Source organism: Mustela putorius, unplaced genomic scaffold, assembly GCF_011764305.1.
Source record: "Mustela putorius furo isolate JIRA1106 unplaced genomic scaffold, ASM1176430v1.1 tig00003836_pilon_pilon_pilon, whole genome shotgun sequence".
In the NCBI taxonomy this organism is placed as follows: Eukaryota; Metazoa; Chordata; class Mammalia; order Carnivora; family Mustelidae; genus Mustela; species Mustela putorius.
The window spans coordinates 25750298-25772510 of NW_025421989.1; the positions used below are offsets into that span (position 1 = coordinate 25750298).

Sequence of the window (22213 nt, forward strand, 5' to 3'; positions counted from 1 at the left end):
GCCATCTCCAGTCTCCTGAGTCCATCTCTTTTCAGTGCATCTCGGATATGTCCCTCACTTTGTCTGCTAACCCCGCAGCCTGCCTAAGCCACAACATACGCACTTGCACTTACACACACACACACGTTCGCAGTAGGAAATAGGATTTTTTCTTTTTTTCCCCTGTATCTTCTTTTTGTTTCAAGTAACAGACATGTAAAAAAATTGTACCAAACCAAAGCTATACTGGTAAAACTGTTCCTCAGTCAATTCCTGCTAATCCCACTTGGTCACACCACTTCCATTTTTTGGTAAGTGCTTACAAAGTGTGTATTTAATAATCATTTATTTAATTTGACAGATTGGTAGGGTTGGCAGTCTGAGGTATTAAAAACTTCCCCTCCGTTCTTTAAAAGTAGCTGCCCATCTTAAGTCTTTTAATCTTGCATTCTCCCTCTGCTGATTTGAAAGCAGCAGCATGCATTTCCTATCGTCATTGTTTTGGGTTTCTTTTCTTTTCTGGGTACCTTTATATTTTGTAGATACTATTTTAACCTTAGTCCGTAGTCCGTAGAGTATCCGACTCAATCTCAGGATTGTGAGTTCAAGCCCCACACTGGGTGTGGAGCCAACTTTAAAAAAGTGTATTGCTTAACTGTATATTTTCTTAGCAGTGTTGATAGTTGTTTAATAATTTGAATGTCCCACCCATGATGATGACTTAGAATGCTTTTCCTGTCACCTCTACCAGCAATCCTGTCACTGAGTTTAAAGTTTTCATTTCCACCCCGCCCCTGCCTTTTTTTTTTTTTTTTTTTAAGCAGGCTCCTTGCCCAGCCCAGAGCTCACAGGGCTCCAACTCTGAGATCAAGATTTGAGCTGAGATCAGGAGGAATGTCAGCACCAGATGCTTGAACCATCTGAGCGCCCCTGGGTTCCCCTCTGTTTTTCTTAAGCAGGCAGTATTTCTCTTTTCTTATCAGTAGATAGCCAATCATACCTAAGGGCTTATTTTATCATTTTTTGTGTCCAGTATCATTTTGGGGGGGGTTCAGACCTTTTATGGCACTCCCCCTATTTTTTCTTGCAGAAGGGCCTCCTTTTGTGGTTCTAAGAGCCTCAGGCAGTAAGCCTGTTCATTTTAGGTTTGTTGTTATTTTGCCCTCTCTCTGGGGTGGGTATAAAATCTTAGGTGATAATGGTGTGTTCTTCTACATACCTACATACTTTTTTTTTTTTAAAGATTTTATTTATTTATTTGACAGAGAGAAACCACAAGTAGTCGGAGAGGCAGGCAGAGAGACAGAGGGAAGCAGGCTCCCCGCCGAGCAGAGAGCCCGATGTGGGACTCGATCCCAGGACCCTGAGATCATGACCTGAGCCGAAGGCAGTGGCTTAACCCACTGAGCCACCCAGGCGCCCCCCTACATACTTTTCATCCCCTTGCTTCTCTGTGCTGCATCCCTGGCTAGTCCTCCCTCCCTACCTTACATTCCAAATTCTTTCTTTTTATTTTTTAAAGATTTTATTTATTTATTTGACAGACAGAGATCACAAGTAGGTAAAGAGGCGGGCAGAGAGAGAGAGAGAGAGGAAGGGAAGCAGGCTCCCCGCTGAGCAGAGAGCCCGACGAGGGGCTGGATCCTGGGACCCTGAGACCATGACCCGAGCCGAAGGCAGAGGCTTAACCCACTGAGCCACCAGGCACCCCCCAAATTCTTTCTTTAAAACAAACAAAGCAGGGATGCCTGGGTAGCTCAGTTGTTTAAGTGCCCGTCATTGGCTCAGGTCACGATCCAAAGATTTTGGGATCGAGTCCCACATGGAGCTCCCTGCTTGTGCTTGCTTGCTCTCTCTCTCTCTGACAAATAAATCAATAAAACCTTTAAAAAATAAAGCAAATCAAAACTTTTTTATTGTGAAGTATAAAACACATACAGAAAGATGCATAAAATAACCGCTTGTACAGCTTGACGAATGATGATAAAGGGAAGACCCATGTATCCTCTACCCAGGGCAGGACACAGAACACTGCCAACAGCCAGGAACCTGTGTGCGCCTCCGACTCCCAGCCTCTCCCTCTCCCCTAAGGTCACCAGTGCTCTGGCTCTTATTACAGTCACTTCCTTACTTTTCTTTATAGTTCCAGCACTTAAGAGTACAACCCTCAGGGCGCCTGGGTGGCTCAGTCAGTCAAGGATCTGCCTTCTGCTCAGGTCATGATCTCGGGCCCTGGGATTGAGCCCTGAGTGGGGCTCCCTGCTCAGGGGGGAGTCGCTTTTCCCTCTCCCTCCTCCCACTTGCCTGTGTGTGCTCTCTCTCAAATAAATAAATAAAATCTTTATTTAAAAATACATGTAACCCTTAAAACCAGAGTTGAGTTTTCATGTTTTTAATACTTTGTACATTAAAAAGAGAAAAGAGAAAGTGAGAGAGACTGAGTTACACAGTATATATTCTTTCATGGAGCTTCTCTCACTCAGCATCACATCTGTGAGATTCTCTCTGGTATTACCTAGAGCTTTGACATCATTCCTTTTCATCCCCATATGAAAATGCCATGGTGTAGTGTTTATCCAACTGTTGATGACCTTTTAGTTGTTTTCTCTTTTCGTCTCTGATGAAAAGTACTGCTGTGAACATTTCTGTATACCTCTGCTATGTCCATCTTGCTGTGGGAATAGAATATGTGTATCTTCCCTTTGGGTAGAGGACTGCAGACTGTTTTTCTCAGTGGAGGCAGCAAGTTAACTACCACCTGCCGTGTATTGGAATGCCATCTCCTCATCTTGTTCCTTCTAGAGTTGACCCCACCTATTATACTCTTAAATTTGACTCAGTAACTTCATTTCCACCATTTTTAACTGGTATTTGTTCATACCCACCTTATCTTGTTTTATTTCTCTCTTCTTTTGCTTCATAATTTCATGGCCGTTTTTCAAAAATGGAAATCATGCCTCAATTTATCTCTTTGAATTCTTCCAGCACGGACTTATTTAAAGTCCTTGTCAGATTAAAGTGACTTCTCTTCCAGCTATTAAGGCTTGTCGACTGATTTCGTGATAATTTCTTCATGTGTTTTGGACTTTTTACTTCCCCTCTCATCTTCTATTAAGCCATAGCCTTTGTCAGCAAATCGTTCTCCTTAGGCAAGCAGGAGAGCGCCACCTAGCACCTGGCTTCGAGCACTGAAGCTGATACTATTCCTTGTCTTTCGCAAGCAAGCCACACTCCTTGGAGGAGCTGGCTCCTGGCCCCCGCTCCTGCTTCCTGATGCATACAGAAAACCGAAGCAGAACCTCCTATGCTTGTGGTCTCAAGCCCTGCTCAGTTGTGCATTTCTGTTTCTGTACCCCTCGACCGCTGCTCTGCGTTTGAGTCAGCATGTGTTGTTTTAGTGTTCCCTTTTTACATTTTGCCCTGTTATCCTGTGTCTAGAACAGAGAGAGGGGATTTTTAAAGTGCAAACTCACCGTTTCTGATGTGGACATCACCAAGAGAATTCTTTTTTTTTTTTCCTCCCTCCTCCCTGGCATGTGATTCATCTGGTCCTGATACGTTAACCTCTGTAGGTTCCTATTTTCATTATCAGTAAAAAGGAATTGGGACACATGATTCTTGAGTTGTTCTAAGTCTTTAAAACCCCTCTTAAACTGCTTCAGTTTGTCCCACTCATTCACTAGAAAATTTCCCTTTTTATTCTTTTTTCCCCCTTTTTATTCTTTTTTTTTTTTAAAGATTTTATTTATTTATTTGTCAGAGAGAGAGCGAGTGAGAGCAAGCACAGGCAGACAGAGTGGCAGGCAGAGTCAGAGGGAGAAGCAGGCTCCCTGTGGAACAAGGAGCCCGATGTGGGACTCGATCCCATGACGCCGGGATGATGACCTGAGCCGAAGGCAGCTGCCCAACCAACTGAGCCACCCAGGCGTCCCGTTCCCCCTTTTTATTCTTTAAAGACTTTTTCAAATAGTCTCTGCACCCAACATGGGGCTCGAACTCAAAATCCTGAGATCAAGAGTCACACGCTCCACCAACTGAGCCAGCTGGATGCCCCTGCTGGAAAATCTTTCTTAGTGGTGAAAGAGGTTGACGCAAAATAGAGCAGTTGAGTAGGTCTGCCTTTTCTCTGCCATCTGTTAATAGGATGCTATCTTCCTTAAGCTGTGCTTCTCCCTTCTGTTGTTTATCTTTTTCTAAATATTTCACAAAACAGAAATGCTTTAGGGGCCTTTAATATTTATGACGTTGAGATTACTTAGGATTTGAGACTTGCATATTCTGTATTGTGTCACTGAGATGCAAGTTCCCTGAGGCCACGGTACTTGTCTGTCTGCTACACCACTGTTGGAACAGGCTGGCATGGAATAGGTACTCAGTAAATGCTGTTTACATGCCAAATCCTAATGCCATTTTTGTCTTTATTAGAATTGCAAAGAGGACTTCTGTATAGTCGCCCTTGGTTTCTTACGTCCTTTCTCCCATCTCTTCTTTGATATGATGATAGTGTGTTGAGATTTCCTTTTTAGAGTTTTTCATCCTTTTATTAAAAAAAGATTTTATTTATTTATTTGAGAGAGAGAGAGAGAGAAAACAGGCGGGGGATGGGAGGGAGTAGAGGGAGAAGCAGACTCCCCAGTGAGTGGAGAGCCTGACACAGCTCCTGATCCCAGGACCCGGGGATCATGAACTGAGCGCCACCCAAGTGCCCTGAGTTTTTCATCCTTCTTAAGCCAGATACTCCATTTTTGGTATAAGCCTGTATGTCAGTTACCTGTTGCTTTGTAACAGTCTTACCACAAAGGTAAGTGGCTTACAACCACTTGACTCAACAAAGCTGCAGTCAAGGTGTTGGCTAAGGCTGTGGTCTCATCTAATGTTCCGTCTCCTCCTAGGCCCTCTCACTCAGATATTGACTGAGTTCAGTTCCTTGTGGTTGTAGCACTGAGGGCTTCGGTTTCTTGGTTGCCTTCCAAAGGCTGCCCTCATCTCCTAGAGGCCACCCAGTTTCATCTCACATGAAGATCCCAACAGAGGACCCCTGTACTTTTTCTCAAAGCCAACAGGAAAGGGAGAGAGTCCGTATTACAGCCGTGGTAATCTTTGTAGCTTAATCGTGTATCCTGCATCATGGGTCCCCCCATCGCCATTGATGTACTGTTGATTGGAAGCAAGTCCTAAGTCCCACTGCGCTCAAGGAGAGAGGATCCCCCGTGGGCAGGAGGGGGGGACCGTGGAAGCCACCTTAATTAAGGACCTGTCTGCCATAGCCTGTAAACGTTCATGGACTTCTGTAATGTAATATCCTGGAAAGTATACTTTCTGAGCGGTAAATCCTTTTTATCTTAATTTCCTAACTTGTTACTGAAGTATTAATAATACAGATTACATTTTAAAAGTAATGGTCCCCCGGTTTAACTCTAGGTTTCAGTTCTCTCTTCTGTGTAATTAAAAATGCTATGGAGTTAGATTTTGCATTTGTAATCCTAAACACAAATTAAGTACAGTATAAATTATATACACAGATGCATATTACTGTCGCATGCACAAAGCTATGTTTACTGTGCCTAATGGATGATTTTAAGCAATTTGAGGATAATCTTAATTTTACGTAATTTTTCCTCCATACCCAGTGATTTTAACCATAACTGCCTTGTATCATACAACTAAGCCGTATCCTGAGACGTTTCCTTTATGTGGATACTGTTCATGGCAAAGAGGTCTTGAGGAAAAGTATATTTGTCTGCTATGACATTACGTCAGATGTACTTCATTACCTTTTGTTGTTGTTGTTAGAGAACACGCACAAGCATAAGCAAGGGTTTGGGGGAGGAGCAGAGGGAGAGGGAGAAAGAGAGACTTTTTATTATTGTATAAAGATTTTTATTTATTTGTGTGTGAAAGAGAGAGGGTGCACAAGTAGGAGGAGCAGGCAGAAGGAGAGAAGCAGGCTCCCCACCGATGCAGGACTGGATCCCAGGACCCCTGAGATCATGACCTGAGCTGAAGGCAGAGGCTTAACCCACTGAGCCACCCAGGTGCCCCCTACTTCATTATTTTTAATCTGCTTTTCTGATAGCCTGTTTCTTAGCCTTCCAATTAACAGGCTATGTATTTAGTTGTTTTTTAAAAGATTTTATTTATTTATTTAAGAGAGAGAGAGAGCGAGCGCCCGAGTAGGGTGGGGAAGGGCAAAGGGAGAGGGACAAGCAGACTCCTCACGAGCGCGGAGCCCTGTGTGTCCCTCACCCCAGGACCCTGAGATCACAACCTGAGCTGAAGACAGATGCATAACCAACTGAGCCACCCAGGCACCCCTAGCTTCTAAATTATTTATTCCTCTTGTCCTATTCATCATTTCATTTATTTTTCTTTACACCTTCTCGTTTCTATTATGTCTTTCTTCGAGTACAGCTATTCATTTTTTATGCACCTTTCCCTGGGTCAAGCCTTCAAATGAGAGTTCATTCATGTTTGTAGACAAGACACTGAAGTATTGGGTCTTAATATTTAGGATGTAGTCGATGGTAACTTATTTGATAGCAAGTAGACTGTCACCATCTGTCATTTTAGGCTTCTGTTCCTGTACCCTTTTTTCCTTCTTGAAAACATTATACCGTCTTCCACTTTATCCCCTGCCTCTGAATTCAGAAGACCACATCTTTTGTGAATTTGGAGGTTTCTTTCAGTTTTATTAATTGTTTAGAAGGCTAGCTAATACCATGTATTATGTCCAGGTACCAAAATTACATTCTTACTTCAGATGACTGTTCTTAATCTACCTTTTATCTTCTTATATTGAGTTTATTTTTTTGCTTACAGGAAAACACTCCTATCTATATACTCCTGATAACCAAATTTAAAATAATTTTCTTCTGGAGCCTTGAGAGTGGCTTTAATTTTTTTCTTTTGTTTCAATCAAAGTGATGCCCTCTGGCTCATGACCAGTTACTTTTCATGAAAACCTTGATACTCCTTTTGCCAAAACAAATTACTTCCTCTCCAAAAAAAAAAAAATAGTATCTAAGCATATAGCGTACTGCCTTTTCAGTGGAAATGAGGTTTATCAGTATTTGGTTTCCCAAAGTATAAAGTTCCACTAGCTGATAACCACAAAACCATTACACTAGACTTGTAGCCCAGCAGCTGTTTGAAGTTCATTAGTTTACTTGCCTAAAAATATTGAAAATATTTGCATTTCTTGGTTAGATACAGTTTAGGCCCAGTGTCTTTTGAGAGTATAAGGAGAAAGGGACACCTGTTTTTAGAATTACATCTAGAATCGTGCTGTCCAATACAGTAAGCCACTAGGATTATGTGTCTAGTCCAAACTGAGATGTGGTGTTAAGTGTAAATGTATTCCTGATTTCAAAGACTTAGTATCAAAAAATCAAATACCTCAATAATTTTTATATTGATTACATGTTGCAGTGATGGTATTGTTAGTATATTGGAGTAAACACAATATATTACTATTTAACTTGTCTCATTTTACTTTATTAACATGGTAGGTACAAAATTTAAATGACATATGTAGTTGATATTTCTATTGAACAATGCTGGTCTAGAAAATCTTACACATTTATTTGTTTTTAACAGCTACTATCACTGAATTGTTTGCTTCCAAAAGAAATTTGAGAGGAAAATTCTAAAGTCTTTAGTTTTCCTTGATGGTTCCACTAAGTACACACATATATGACATATCAAAGTTAGGGAGTGTATTGAAAACTTCTCCACAGAGACAGTGGGTTAGAGTCTTTTTAAGGTATTTGTTGAATTGGGCTCTTTTCCCCATTTTTAAAGCCTCGTTAAATTTGCCCAGTGATGTCAGATCTCTTCCTCAGTAATTTTTTTTATAGCTAAAACGAAACGCTGCTGTATAAAGAGAAAGACTGTGGCAGTCTGCCGCTTTGCAGTAACATATAGCTTCTCACAGAAACTATGAATGCTGGAACCAGTCATCGTGTTCCACGTCTAGTTTGTTTATAGTCTGGAAGTTGACAGCAAGGAGGGGTGGCCATCTGTAATTTAGTTAATTGAATTGGAGGCAGGGAGGTAGGCAACAGATTAGAAACATTCTGCTTTCTGTACTTAACCTCACCTGATGTTTGGTTTGGGATGACTCTGGAAGTAATTGACATTAATAATCTGTATGAATGAAACATCAGAAACAAAAAACCTTTTTTGAAATTCCTAATGGTTTGTTCTGGTACTTTTTTTTAAGCTTTTTTTTTTAGAGATTTTATTTATTTATTTGACAGAAATCACAAGTAGGCAGAGAGACAGGCAGAGAGAGAGGAGGAAGCAGGCTCCCTGCCGAGCAGAGAGCCCAATGCAGAGCTCGATCCCAGGACTCTGGGATCATGACCCAAGCCGAAGGCAGAGGCTTTAACCCACTGAGCCACCTGGGTGCCCTTGGTACTTTTTTTTTTTTTGGCCCCACCCAGGATCTTTTTATAATAGCTTTATTGAGATACGGTTCACATATCACATGATTCACCCTTTTAAAGCCTACAGTTCAGTGGTTTTCAGTATACAGAGTCATGCAACCATCACCACAGTCTAACATTAGAACATTTTTATCACCCCAAAGAATAACTGCACCACCCCAACTCTAAGCACCCACTAATCTATTCTTTGTCTCTGTGGTATCTTATTACAGACATTTTCATATAAATGGAATTGTGTACCTTACGGATCTTTTGTGACTAGCTCCTTTCACTTGGCGTAATATTTTCAAGGTTCATGTTACAGCAGAGCTGCTTTCCTTCTCATGACCAAATGATATTCCATTGGGTGAATATACTAGATTTATTTGTCCATTGTTCAGTCAGTGGAATTTGGATTATACTTTTTTAACATAGAAAACTAATGAAGCTAATACTTACATTCACTTATAACCCTTCCCCTGTCTGTTCATATTGAGTGTCATAGTAGTTTAAGTACGTGTTCTGATAGTCACCACCATTTTAGAGGTTATAAAATGGAGGCTCACTAAGCCGAACTAATTGGCCTAAGATCACATAGCAGTTAAAAACTAGCGTTTGGACTCAAAACCTGTTCATCTGACACCAAATCATATGTTTTCTTCCTTATTGCCACAGCCTCCTCCCCCACCTTCCCATCCCTTAGTGATTTTGTTGAATAATTACTTTGTAGTTAGCTTTTTTGCTCACTTTTTTGGTTGCTGTTGCTTGATTTAGGAACACTGGGTGTTACACGCAAACAATGAATCATGGAAAACTACATCAGAGTTTAGTGATGTAGTGTATGATGAATAATATATCATCATCATCATTATGTACTGTTAGAGGAAATGTTTTTGAAAAAAACTTTTAATATGGCCTCTCCTGATAACTCAGGAGATGAGACAGAAGTGTTTTTGGGTGATAATCTACTTCATAGTTCGGCAGCAGTCCATAGAACAGCAGATTGGATAGGTTCAAGGGTGTGCTGGAGGGCTCACTTCCTTGCCCTCTCTCATGAAAAAACTTCTCTAATGACCTTGGTAAAACTATGTTTGCAGTAGTAGACTTCATTTATGATACTTGTCAAGGCACCAGAGTTCACATTTTTAAATGATATCCATCTTGGAGTGTAACATACATGTAATGTTACAGTGGTAACATACATTCTCTCTGGGCTTCCTTTTCTTTTGTAGGGTTCTGTAGCTATAGCTGGTGCTGTTATTCGCTGGCTAAGAGACAATCTTGGAATTATAAAGACCTCAGAGGAAATCGGTGAGTATGTTCTAACAAAACGTTAGAATCTGAAGAATGAAAATTTCTAATATTTTACCTTTGCACTCTGTTAGTACTTGTACTTTGAGCCGTGTGTGACATTAAATGATACGGATTCCTATTATGAGTTGGATTTATACATAAAAGACTATTTTGTGAAGATTTAGGAAACAACAGATTGATATAATTAGTGGTGACTCTTAATAAACTGGCAAGGTAGGGCATAAAAATTACTCACGTAATTTGAACAGCGAAGATGGCCAGAGTTTGCAGGTAAAGTAGTCCAGTTACATTTTCCTGATGAGAAAGAACTTTAAGTTTCAGACTGAGCAGTAAAACCCTGGTGCCTATCGTATAACTATTAATATGACTATTTTTGGTATGGATAATTATTTTTGAACTCCTCCCCCCACTCTCTCATCTAGTTCTTTACGACGGCTTGAAGGTAAAACAGTCAGAAACACAGAAACACACTTCTCACTGGGGCTGCACTGGAGGCTACTTCACGTCGTAGTCAGCCAGTTAGAAATACTGGAAATGAGTTAAAATACCTGAATGAAATGAGTCCAGTTCCTTTATTTCTTCGCCTGGGTTACACTGTAGTGGGAGGTGTTCAACGTGGGGAAGTTTGTTTCTGTTGCTCCTAGCTTACGTCTTTCTTTCTTTCTTTTTTTTTTTTTTTAAAGATATTATTTATTTATTTATTTGACAGAGAGAGAGAGAGAGTGCACAAGTAGGCAGAGAGACAGGCAGAGGGGGAGAGGGAAGCAGGCTTCCTGCCAAGCAGAGAGCCCAATGTGGGGCTCGATCCCAGGACCCTGGGATCATGACCTGAGCCAAAGGCAGAGACTTAACCCACTGAGCCACCCAGGTGCCCCTAGCTTATGTCTTTCATTTGGAACATTTTGCTGTACTAGTGAATAAGAAATCAAAAGCCCGATCCTAATTTTTTATGCAGATGTGTTTATTGACTAAAGTAATAGATTATTTTAGAGTGACTTTTATTTCTCTCTCTCTTTTTTAATACTAGAAAAACTTGCTAAAGAAGTAGGTACCTCTTACGGCTGCTACTTCGTCCCCGCGTTTTCGGGGTTGTACGCGCCTTACTGGGAGCCGAGTGCAAGAGGGTAAGAATTGAATATGAGGTGTCCTTTTACAGGTCTTGATTTATTTACTAAATGAGCTAATTGGCTACTAGTTTCCTGTCTATTTTCAAAAGATTCTGAAGTGTTGAGGAAACCTTTTCTGTTTGGAGAGCATTAATTTCAGAACCTTTAAATTGCGAGAAGCTAGAAATCCTCTGACAATAAGCCCCTGCCACAGCCATGTTAGTGTTAACGATCTTTTTTCTTCAAGGCCTCTGCCAGTCATGTGTCCAGAAGACATCATCTAGATGAATTTTAATTTGGTGTTACGTTATTGTCTTATGTTCATTTGGACCCTGGACTTTTTCCTGTGTGGATGCAAGATCGTGGACCAGAAGAACTTTCTAAGCTGCTCAGTGTTTATGTCCAGTTTTTTTTTTTTAATGTGCATTTTCCCCCTGACCTTGTCTGTCTACCAATGTCAACCTTTCCATATTCAGGACATTTCAGATTGATGACTTGTGTGCTCCACTCTAATCTTAAAAATCTTTGTGTGTATTTTTAGGATCATCTGTGGGCTTACTCAGTTCACCAATAAATGCCATATTGCTTTTGCTGCATTGGAAGCTGTTTGTTTCCAAACCCGGGAGGTAATAAAGGCTTTTTTTTCTTGTACTTCATCCACTTTTATCACTTTCAAACGAATTCTATATTAATGCTGGAAATTTATTACATGCTTCATTATTAAATACCTAATCAAAAATTAAGCCTTCCTAAGGTCTCTTCTAATAAATACAAGTTTCTCACCTTTTTCATAGCGGTCACGACCTTCTGAGTTCCTGTCGTCCGCCAGGCGCTGAGTGTTCTACAGTTGGGGGGATATTGAGTAGAAAATGTTAGGTAAAGGAAATAGTAGCACAAACATAGGTATCAAGGCAAGAAACCAGGGTGCAAAGTTGGGGTTTTGGGCATGGCTGGCTCTTCGGGTGGGTGTAGAGGTGTAGTGAGGAAGAAAGGTGGTATAATGTATGAAGGAAGGCTTGGAAGACCAGAATAAGACACCGAAATTTGAGGAGTGCCTGGGTGGCTCAGTTGCTTAAGCGGCTGCCTTTGGCTCAGGTTGTGATCCCAGGGTCCCAGTATCGAGCTGTGTGTTGGGTTCCCTGCTCAGTGGAGAGCCTGCTTCTTCCTCTCCCTTTGCCCAGCGCCCTATTGTATTCTCTCTTTCTTTCTCTCTGTGTCAAATAAATAAATACATAACGTTTATTAAATTTTTTTTTTTTAAATCTAAATTAGATTCTATAGGCTTTGGGAAGCTCTTCAGGGTTTTGGGGTAGAAGACTGCCATTTTCGGAGATGTCACCATGGAGGAGTAGTTTAATTACATTTATTGCATCGTTTTATTTAAGATTTTGGATGCCATGAACCGCGACTGTGGAATTCCACTCAGTCATTTGCAGGTAGACGGAGGAATGACCAACAACAAAATTCTTATGCAGCTGCAGGCAGACATTCTGTATATTCCAGTAGGTTAGTAAGCCTTCATTCCTTTACATTCTGAGAGTAATGTTTCTTTCAGAAGAACTGGTATTTTTAGGCATATGTAACTGCGAAGATGTTGATGTCGCTGTCTTCCCTCAGTGAAGCCTTCAATGCCGGAAACAACTGCCCTGGGAGCGGCCATGGCGGCAGGGGCCGCGGAAGGAGTTGGCGTTTGGAGTCTCGAACCCGAGGATCTGTCAGCAGTCACAATGGAGCGGTTTGAACCACAGATCAATGCTGAAGGTATGTTTAAAAAATGAAAACGTGGGAGTGCCCGGCTGGCTCAGCCAGTAGAGAAACACGCACCTCTTGATCTGGCGGTCATTGGTTTGAATTCCATGTTGGGTGGAGAGATGACTTAAAATTTCTTCTAAATTTAAATGTAATGGTATACCATGGAAAGGAGAGAGAGTTTGCCTTTCTGTTTATACATGAGTTCAGAAACTAAGTAAAATAGCAAATGCTACTGTTTTAGATAGGTTACTAAGAATATTGGGGTACACTGCATATGAATAGTTCCTTCTTATTAAAAAAACATCCAAAATCCCATTTTTTGCCATTCACTTCTATTTACAGTCATTTCATGCAGGAAGATAACACTGTTTCTAGCTTGCTAATACAGCCTTTTTTGAAAGTAAGAAGGGAGATAGATGAGCCATGGAGCTGAATGTCTTTGGTGTCTGCCAGGGTTTTTTTTTTTGTTTGTTTGGTTTTGTTTGTTTGTTTTGTTTTTGAGGAGCCCTTGGTTTTTTGTATTTTCTTTAATTCTTTCTTTTTAAAATTATTTTTATTAACATATAATGTATTATTTGTTTCAGGGGTACAGGTCTATGATTCATCAGTCTAAGACAATTCACAGCACTCATCATAGCACATACCCTCCCCAATGTCCATTTCCCAGCCACCCCATTCCCTCCTCCACCGCCCCAGCAACCCTCACTTTGTTTTGTGAGATTAAGAGTCCCTTATGGTTTGTCTCCCTCCCAATCCCACCGTTTCATTTTCCCCTCCCTTCCCTATGATTCTCTGTCTTATTTCTCAACTTCCTCATATCAGAGAGATCATATGTTAATTGTCTTTCTCTGATTGACTTATTTTGCTCAACATAATATCCTCCAGTTCCATCCTCGTCATTGCAAACGGCAAGATTTCATGGAGTTTTGTTGACGGCTGCATAGTATTCCATTGTAGCTATATACCACATCTTTTTTTTTTTTTTTTTTTTTAATACCACATCTTCTTTATCCATTCATCTGGTGATGGACATCTAGGTTCTTTCCATAGTTTGGCTATTGTGGACATTGCTGCTATAAACATTCGGTGCACGTGCCCCTTCGGATCACTACATTTGTATCTTTAGGGTAAATACCCAGTAGTGCAATTCCTGGGTCATAGGGTAGCTCTATTTTCAACTTTTTGAGGAACCTCCATGCTGTTTTCCACAGTGACTGCGCCAGCTTGCATTCCCACCAACAGTGTAGGAGGGCTCCCCTAGATACCACCTCACGCCAGTCAGAATGGCTAAAATTAACAAATCAGGAAATGACGGATGTTGGGGAGGCTGCCAGCTAGTTTTCACACATGATTAGCCGGGCCTAAGTGGCAACAGTGTAAATAAATGAGCCTCAAATACCTGATTCACTGCCCTAACCAGCTAAGCTAAGCCACAGGCTCTGACCAATACCTTATTAAAATATGGTGGTGCATGTTTTCCCCCCAGTGGTGCGTTTCTTAAATGGAAATAAACATGAATACAAAAATAAGGCTTTATATATATTGAATTTGATTTTATAACTTTTTAAAAACCTATGTATAAAATTGCATCAAAGTAGATTTTGCACTACTGGGAAATAAGATTTCAAATGCATTTCTCTTTAATTTTTTGGAAGACTAAGCCAGCACTGCTTAATTTTAGTCCTTCCCACATGCAAGAAAGTAAATTGTAACACTAGTAATTTTACAGTCAGAGAGTATACCATGTAACTTGATGTAGAAATGTATTTCAAAATCTGATACTCTATCTGTAAGTAATTTTTACTTTTTAATATTGGATTAAATGGGGCTCCAAAAATTTTCTACCACTGGAAAAAAGAATTTTTTAAAAATAAACAACATTTAGAGTGAGTATATGGTCTTGCGATGCTAATCCTATTCTTAAAGCAAGGAAATTTTGTGCAGAAGTGTTTCCTGATTTCTGAGGATAGCCTTCTTTGCCTTTTTTTAAAGGCCTTAGCCCAGAGTTGGTCAGTCACGTCATCTGTCCTTCCCTTCAACTGCCCTACTCCTCTCCGCACAACACACACACACACACACACACACACACACACGTGTGAGAGGGGTACCTAGGTATAAATAATTCATTCTCTAGCAAACTTCTTTTAGAGCCCCATACAGGCCAGAAATTGACCTGATGTGGGAATATAGAGATGCCCTTCAGGAGACTCGAGTATGTTGGGAGAGGCAGATAAAGACATGACAGTTCACTGCAGTGGCTCATAGCCTCAGATGTGTGGGAAGTGCTGTGGGAAGACCAAGGAGGGACATAAGTGGGGCCCTGGAAAGCTTTCTGAAGTGAGTAATGCTGGAGCAGTATTGCCCAGGTGTCACAGACTTCAGGTGCTCTGGAAAGACCAGGAAGCCTCATGGGGATACCTTTCTGCATGCCTCGCTGTTACTAGGAGGAGTACATGTGGATGGACACACCAGTGGTGCCCATTTTTATTTAGTCCTCTTACTATGGATTTCCATGGTAAAAAAAAAAAAATCCTGTCTTGCAGGAATGCAGTTTGAATCCTGTGAGCAATCAATACTTGCTAAGTCCTTTGACTAGACCGACTAATAATTCTTCTTCTAGTCTTTCCACATTATAGTATACCCCTTCCCTGTACCCCAGGCTTCCCCTGCTTCCTCCCCACAAGAAAGAGCAAACAGATCCAATGGGAATCCCTTTCCAATCCATCACCCCTTCTTTGTGAATGGCCTGCCTGGTCTTCATAGGTAGCCCGGCTCCCAGTCTTCCTTTACCCTGCGCGCGATGTTGAATTTCCCCTCCATTTTCCAGTAGGTATCTCTCCCAAACCCGAGTTCTGGTAAAGCCCCATGCCAGTTGAATGCATCACAATTTGTTGAAGATGCTGAGTGAACATAAGTACGGTGCTTAGACTATCTCTGTAAACTACTTTTCAGATGTGTGTTTTTCCTACCTTCTATTTCTAGAAAGTGAAATTCGTTACTCTACATGGAAGAAAGCTGTGATGAAGTCAGTGGGCTGGGTTACAACTCAGTCTTCAGAAAGTGGTAAAAATGTTTTTATTATTCTTGCACTTTGCCCTAGTATGTTAATTAACTTCTTTAAGTATCTAACCATTTACACTTAGTAAGGCTGCTCTGAAGAAAAGTATTATCATATGTCCAGAGTTTCTAACATTTTGAAAACATTTTAAAGTTCTAAACATAAAATGTAAATTATGAGATAGATACATACTTAATTCTATCCTGCCCTCTCTTTTCCTTATTAGTTTCCTGGTACTTCAGTGGGTAACTGAGCTTTCTAAAAGTAAAATTATTTCTTTCTTCTCAATGAAAAAGAAAATCAATTAGAGTTTTCCTTTTTTTATTTTTTTTTTCACTTAAGTGTCTCCTTTTACCTTTTTGGGGGGCTGTCTTCATAGCCTGAACCAACCAAAACTTAGGTTAATTTCAGAATATATTTCTCTACCTCCTAGGCTGATTCCAAGTTCTTAGTGAATGTACATTATGAGAACTCATTGGAGTCAAGAGGAAGAAATGTACCGAATAGTAAATTAGAAGTATCATAATAGATTGGGAAATACTCTTGGCAGAAAATAGAAAACTATTTTTTTCAGTCACTTAAGTAGGAAGGTATTGGGCTTAAGTAAACCATTCAGTCATAGACAGCCTTAAGCTGCCTTTACTATGTATTTGATAATTAAACAGATTTAAACGTTCCTTTAATATGCCATAATATTTAAATTTTTCGCTAAGTGAAGTTTTAGAATGTAATAAATAGAACAATGTCCAATAATGTACTGAAACATAGACTTTAATGGAGAAGAGTTTATAAAGGAAATATTATCTGCCTTCCAACCCAGAATTGCATATAGAATTACTTTTAATGTATTTGGCTTTTGGGAGATACTTCTGGAACCATCCATTACCACAGATCACTGATCTGTATTTTTAGTCCTGGATGTTCCTACCTGAAGCTTTTTTCCCTCCGAAATAAGCTTAATATCTTTTTTCTTTAAATCTTTTGTTCTGTGTAGTTTTCTTTCCAAGTTGGCAGCAAAGCTTTTCTTACTAAGCTTTTTGTGATTTTGAGACCCTTTATAACAAAACTGCTTGATCATAAGTTCTCCTAGCTTGGTGCTAGTTGGCTTGCAAGATACAACATGGACCCTGATTTATTTTCTAGTTGCCCTTAATCAGTGGCTAATGAGCAGTGGAGTCCTGTTTTCGTTGACTTGGAGGATTTTTTAAATGGCACAGTCATCCCTTTGTCCCTCCCTGCACCCAGTGTGACACACACACACACACACACACACACACACACACACACACTTCTTACTAGCTAGCAGTTGAAGATCAAATTTTAATTGAAAAATTCCCATAAAACCAATTGGTCATTTTCAATTTGTCTGCCTTACTCTCAATGAATTTAAAACATAAGAAAAAATTAATGAAAGGAAATTGCACGATTTCTTTAGTTTCTGCTGTTGAGTTGTAGATTTTTCACATTTGTTTTTGTTTCAGACTGCAGTGCATTTAAGAGTTTGAAGACATTTTTAGTAGATTTTTGAAACACACTGTATAATATTGAGTCTCTAGGCTCTATAATAAACTCAGAATTATATTCAATTAGTGACATGCTTATTGTATTTCTTCAAGCAATGTAAACTATATATAACAGTAGCAGTACAGATAGAATCCTATTTTAATAATCTTGAAAGGATATTAGAATTGCTGTCTGGTCTTTCCATGCTCCTTAAATTGCTTTAATTTTTAAGGAAAATACTATGTTAGCTTAATTTCCAAAACAGTTCGCCACTTTTAAATCAGTCATATTTATTTTCTTATTTCTAATTATATTTGAATATTTTGTAAACAATTTTTAATACACATTTTGACACGTGTTTAAAATGTTGTAGAAGTGATTGAGAGTCTGATACGTTTTAGAGAGAGCTCATCATAAATGATAAGCTTGGCTTTGCACTCCAGACACACTAAAACAACATTTTGGAAACAGATCAAATTGGTTTAAAATGCACAGCTATCAAATAACGTGTGTGTGTGTATGTGTGTGTGACCAAAAGGGGTATATTTTCATTAAATAAATGACACCTGTTGCCTAACTGAAAAAAAAAATATATATATATAGTACAACACCAATTTAAAATTAATAATTAATTAATACCACCTAATTTGGTAAGGACTTGTGAATGCAGGGTCTTCTTTGCAAACTAAAACTCGCTGTAGCCATATGAGGAAATTAGTGATTAGAACTTAGCCTAACTGTAAAAAAACAAAAACAAAGAACTTAGCGTAACAGATACCTTGCTCTGAAGGAGCAAGAATATATGTTCCTTTCTGAAAATCAAATCGAAATGTGGTCTCTACAAATACGGAAACAAAAAGAAACTTTGGTTTTATCTGAAAAATAATAAAAGCAGTGATAAAATGGAGGAAAATGGTTTATATGCCTCTTTTAATCTGCCTTCTAAGGCAAAGAAATATGTGGTGAAGGGAAAAAAAAAGCCTCTCCTGAAAAGGCAGATAAATGACTATCATCAGTTTATATAAAAAACTATGCCCATAGCAAATAACTAGCTGCATTTCAGTGAAGCCTTTTCATCTAGTGGTTGTATATTCTTAAAACTTGGAGGTTAATTTTGAATATGCTTCTTTTTTAAAGAACATTAAATAATATAAATATATAATTTTTAAATTCAAGAATACCATATGTGTATAAAGAATATTCTTTAAAGGAAGAGATTTTGACAGAAGTTAGGTTAGAAAATATCAGCACAACCATATTCTCAGGCAGTTTTTTTAAAAATTTGGATTCATGGGCTCCTGGCTAGCTTAGTCCGTAGAGCTTGCAGTTCTTGACCTTGGGGTCATGAGTTTGAGCCCCATGTTGGGTGTAGAGTTTACATACATACATTTATGGATTTAAAAAAATTCGGGTCTGCCTAGGTGGCTCAGTCAGTTCAGTGCTTACCTTCAGTTCAGGTCATGATCTCAGGGTTCTGGGATCAGAGCCCTTCATGGGGCTCCACACTCAGCGAGGAGTCTGCTTCTTCCTCTCCCTCTGCCCCTCCCCCTGCTTGTGCTCTGTCTGTCTCTCAAATACATATATAAAATCTTTTTAAAAATACATGGATTCATACAGTTTAGTTTTTAAGATTTTATTTTTAAGTAATCCCTGCACTCAGCATGGGACTCAAACCCACAACCCTGAGATCAGGAATTGGACACTCCACAGACTGAGCCAGTCAGGCACCCCTGTAATGGGGGGGGCAGTAATAGTAATTGTGAGGTGCCTTTCCTTACATAGCACATTCTGGTTAAAAAAGAAAAAAACCCAATATTTTAGCAAAAATAGCCTTTGAAGTTCATTTTCACTAGACCAGTATAACTCTAATATGATAGCTAAAGGATCTCTACTTTGAATTGGGTTGTTCATTTAGTAACTTTGGGGTAAGAATTAAAAAAAGAGAAAATCAACAGCCTCCCAAAAAGTTCTCCATCAGCTCTCTTCAGCTTTGCCAGTGGAAGGCTTATGTGGGTTTATATATGTATTATGTTCTTGGCTACCTGTGGCATGCTATCTGTATTGTTTGTTAACTGTCATAAGCCTTCAAGATTGATTATATTTTTGATTTGAAGTAATAACTCTGCTAGCTTTTATGAATATACAATTTTTATAACTTATTTTGTTTTGCTGTCATGTGATTCTTAACACAAATATTGTAATTATGTGTCTCTCTTTTGGTTTGCTTGACTGGAATTCCCTTCTACTTGGATGACCACAGGTGACCCTAGTATCTTCTGTAGTCTACCCTTGGGCTTTTTTATAGTGAGTAGCATGGTAATGTTAATCGGAGCAAGGTACATCTCAGGTCAGTTACTCTTTAAATTAGACAATTTTATTAGTTAGCACTAATGTATTTGTGTATAACTTGGCAGAAAATGTTTAGTGTTTTTCATTCTCCCTGTGCTTAGGAACCTGGAAAATCCATGAAAAGTCTAATTTGTTAGACCAATTAATCTTTCAGGACAGTCAGAATTGAGGACTGTGGCTCTGCTTAATTCTTTTATTGTTAGTAAATGACAGTTTCTTTGAGGGGCTACCTTCTGCTGTCAGCTGTGGCAGGAAGCAGAAGTGAAAGTAGTGCTGTGAAAGCTTACATGAAAGAATTTCAGAGTGACAGATGAATGTTCAAATATAATTTTCTGACAGTTTAATTGGCTCTCAAACGTACGTATTTTCTCTAAACTCAAGAAAACTTGCTATGCGAGTCTAAGTATTTCAGTTCTGGTTAAGAGTTTCCAAGAGTATGTTAGCAGAGTCTCTGGAAAACTCTAAAATCGTGGAACATATATAGTCTCTTTTATTTTAGTTAAAAGAGTATATTTTGTGAGATGAAGTTTTAAAAATGATTGCTAAAATAATAAGAGTTAGACTTAAAACTGAAGTATTTTTTGCACATTAATTTCTGCTCATTAGAAAAATAAAACTACTTAGCATGTTATGAAATTCATTGCATAACCTGTGATAATTTAAATGTAATAATTGTTCTGGGGAGCTTTTCCTGATGATAGCTCAATTTTTCTTCCAATTGAGGCTTAAGAGCTTATGTGGCAATGACTTGTCCCATATGTTACCAAGAAAGTGAAATGTTTTTTTCATAATTATAGAAAGAGCTCAATTATTTCTCATAATTAATTAGATGTTGACCTGGGTTTAACATGTAAAATGTAAACTTTATTGATAACGGAAGGAACATCTGATTGTAGAAATCTGGCAAGCATTAACTTGACGTCATTACTTTAGAGCTATATGTAAATTTGAAATGAAAAGTACTTACAGTAGCAGAACATTAGATTATCTTTTAATGATAAAATATGAGTTACTTGCCTGAGAACTTAAAACTAGACTACCATTTTCCATATCCTTCATATTTGGGATCAGTTTATTCAAATCTGCTTTCGTAAAAACAGTACCTTATATTGGTATTAGTGCTTTCACCTTATGAAGGACTTCTGGATGCTTAAGTCTATACAGAATTTATAGATGTCTTTTTTCTTTCTGCTTCTTGGGAATGTTTGGTGGAAAAGTACAAATATTGTAATCTTCCAAAATCTCCAAAATGAATATCCAAAAATATTTTCCAAATATTGTGATAATCCAAAAATAAGTAATTTAGGTTTACAAAGAAACTTATGACTTGTTTCAGGAAATGCTATATCATTTTTTCATAATCCCGAGTTTTGTTTTTTTTTTTTTGCTACATAATGATGGTCTGGAAAGGGGGGAAAATATTGCAACTGAATGTTTTCAGTGATTTTTTTCCTCCTGTTTCCTCCTTGGTACCATGAGGATGAAAAGTCCTACTCTCTATCAGAATTGAGCCATATAGCTTATCTCTAAGCTAAGGGATACATTATGTGTCTAAATTCCTAGGCTCCCAAATGGATATGATTACCATCTTTAGGTTCTCTCTCTTGGTAACATATGCTGAGATTTGAGAACAGTGGCAATCGCTTGCCTTGATAAACAATTAACAATAGTGTTAATATTTGCTAATTTTGGAATTGGCCTAGTTACATTTGTTTGCATTTTAACTGAATCCAGTATTTAGAAATAATGTGGAATGTGTAGCTCAAATGATTGAATAGTCTTCATTGCCTCAACTCCTAAATTGCATGTATGTCGTTACTGATACATGTGGTTTTTGTCCCTCGTTTTAGGTATCCCATAAATGATACCAACTCAACGGATTCCAAAGATGCGAGCTCTTTGCCTAGTGAGAGAATCCAGCGATTGTCTCTTAATGTGGTGACACTATTCATAGACTCTGATTTTATTTATAAGCCACTTGCTGCATGACCCTCCAAGTAGTCCTGTGGCTTGAAATAAAGAAAATGCAGCAGAAAGAATGCTATAGAAACATTTGGTGTGTTTTTTAACATCAAGAGTTAAGATTGGACCAGCCACCTTGGAGGCTGACCCCTCCTTTGCCATCGTGTCCTGCCCCATTCCCTCTGAGATCTAGGAAGAATTCAGGTCCTTCATTTCATTGGAATCTTTCATCAAACACACTCAAACGCTGATGATGGTCTTAGGATTTGGTTCTCTGCACTACACACACTTGACTAAGGGGTGATGACTAACCAGCTAAAAATGAGTGGCTTTTTGTTCCGTTTCTTTTTAACAGACCCTAAAAGTTCTCTTTTCTGCATATTAAGGAGGCCACAACATCTTCCCCAAATGTTTAAATGGACACCTCTATGGAATTCTTAAAATGCAAATTGAGTACTCTCATAGCTTAGACATTTTCCAGAAAGGTATTTGCCAAAACTGAAATTCTTCAGATACTTGACGTGGTCTCACTCATTCACTGAATTGCCGTCTGGATCTTCTAGGGAAAGACACTTTTTCCTTTCTTTTTTCATCTCTCCTTTTTGTATTTCTTACTTTGTATGGTAACATACATGCCTATATATATTTTATATAGTGAGGGCAGCCCATTTATAAATCAAGAGTACATTTTACATGATCTCACTAATACAGTGAATATCTGTCTGGATCTTACAGGGAAGAACACTTTTTCTTTTCATCTCTCC

General features: G+C 38.9%; 1 protein-coding gene across 5 annotated transcripts in view; it reads left to right on the forward strand.

Annotated features, from left to right (window-relative positions):
* GK (glycerol kinase) overlaps positions 1-21526 on the forward strand; it is a 75723-nt gene extending 54197 nt beyond the window's left edge. For 4 of the 5 annotated variants that reach the window (XM_013061114.2, XM_013061115.2, XM_004761855.3 and 1 more), the window contains 8 exons: positions 9638-9716; positions 10747-10843; positions 11367-11451; positions 12211-12331; positions 12443-12586; positions 15560-15640; positions 19399-19485; positions 21338-21526. In XM_013061114.2, the coding sequence (XP_012916568.1) occupies positions 9638-9716; positions 10747-10843; positions 11367-11451; positions 12211-12331; positions 12443-12586; positions 15560-15640; positions 19399-19485; positions 21338-21348 (705 nt within the window). In that variant the 3' untranslated portion in view covers positions 21349-21526. The remainder of the gene's footprint in view (positions 1-9637; positions 9717-10746; positions 10844-11366; positions 11452-12210; positions 12332-12442; positions 12587-15559; positions 15641-19398; positions 19486-21337) is intronic. The other variant, XM_013061117.2, reaches the window with a different exon arrangement.
* The last annotated feature ends 687 nt before the right edge of the window (positions 21527-22213 follow it).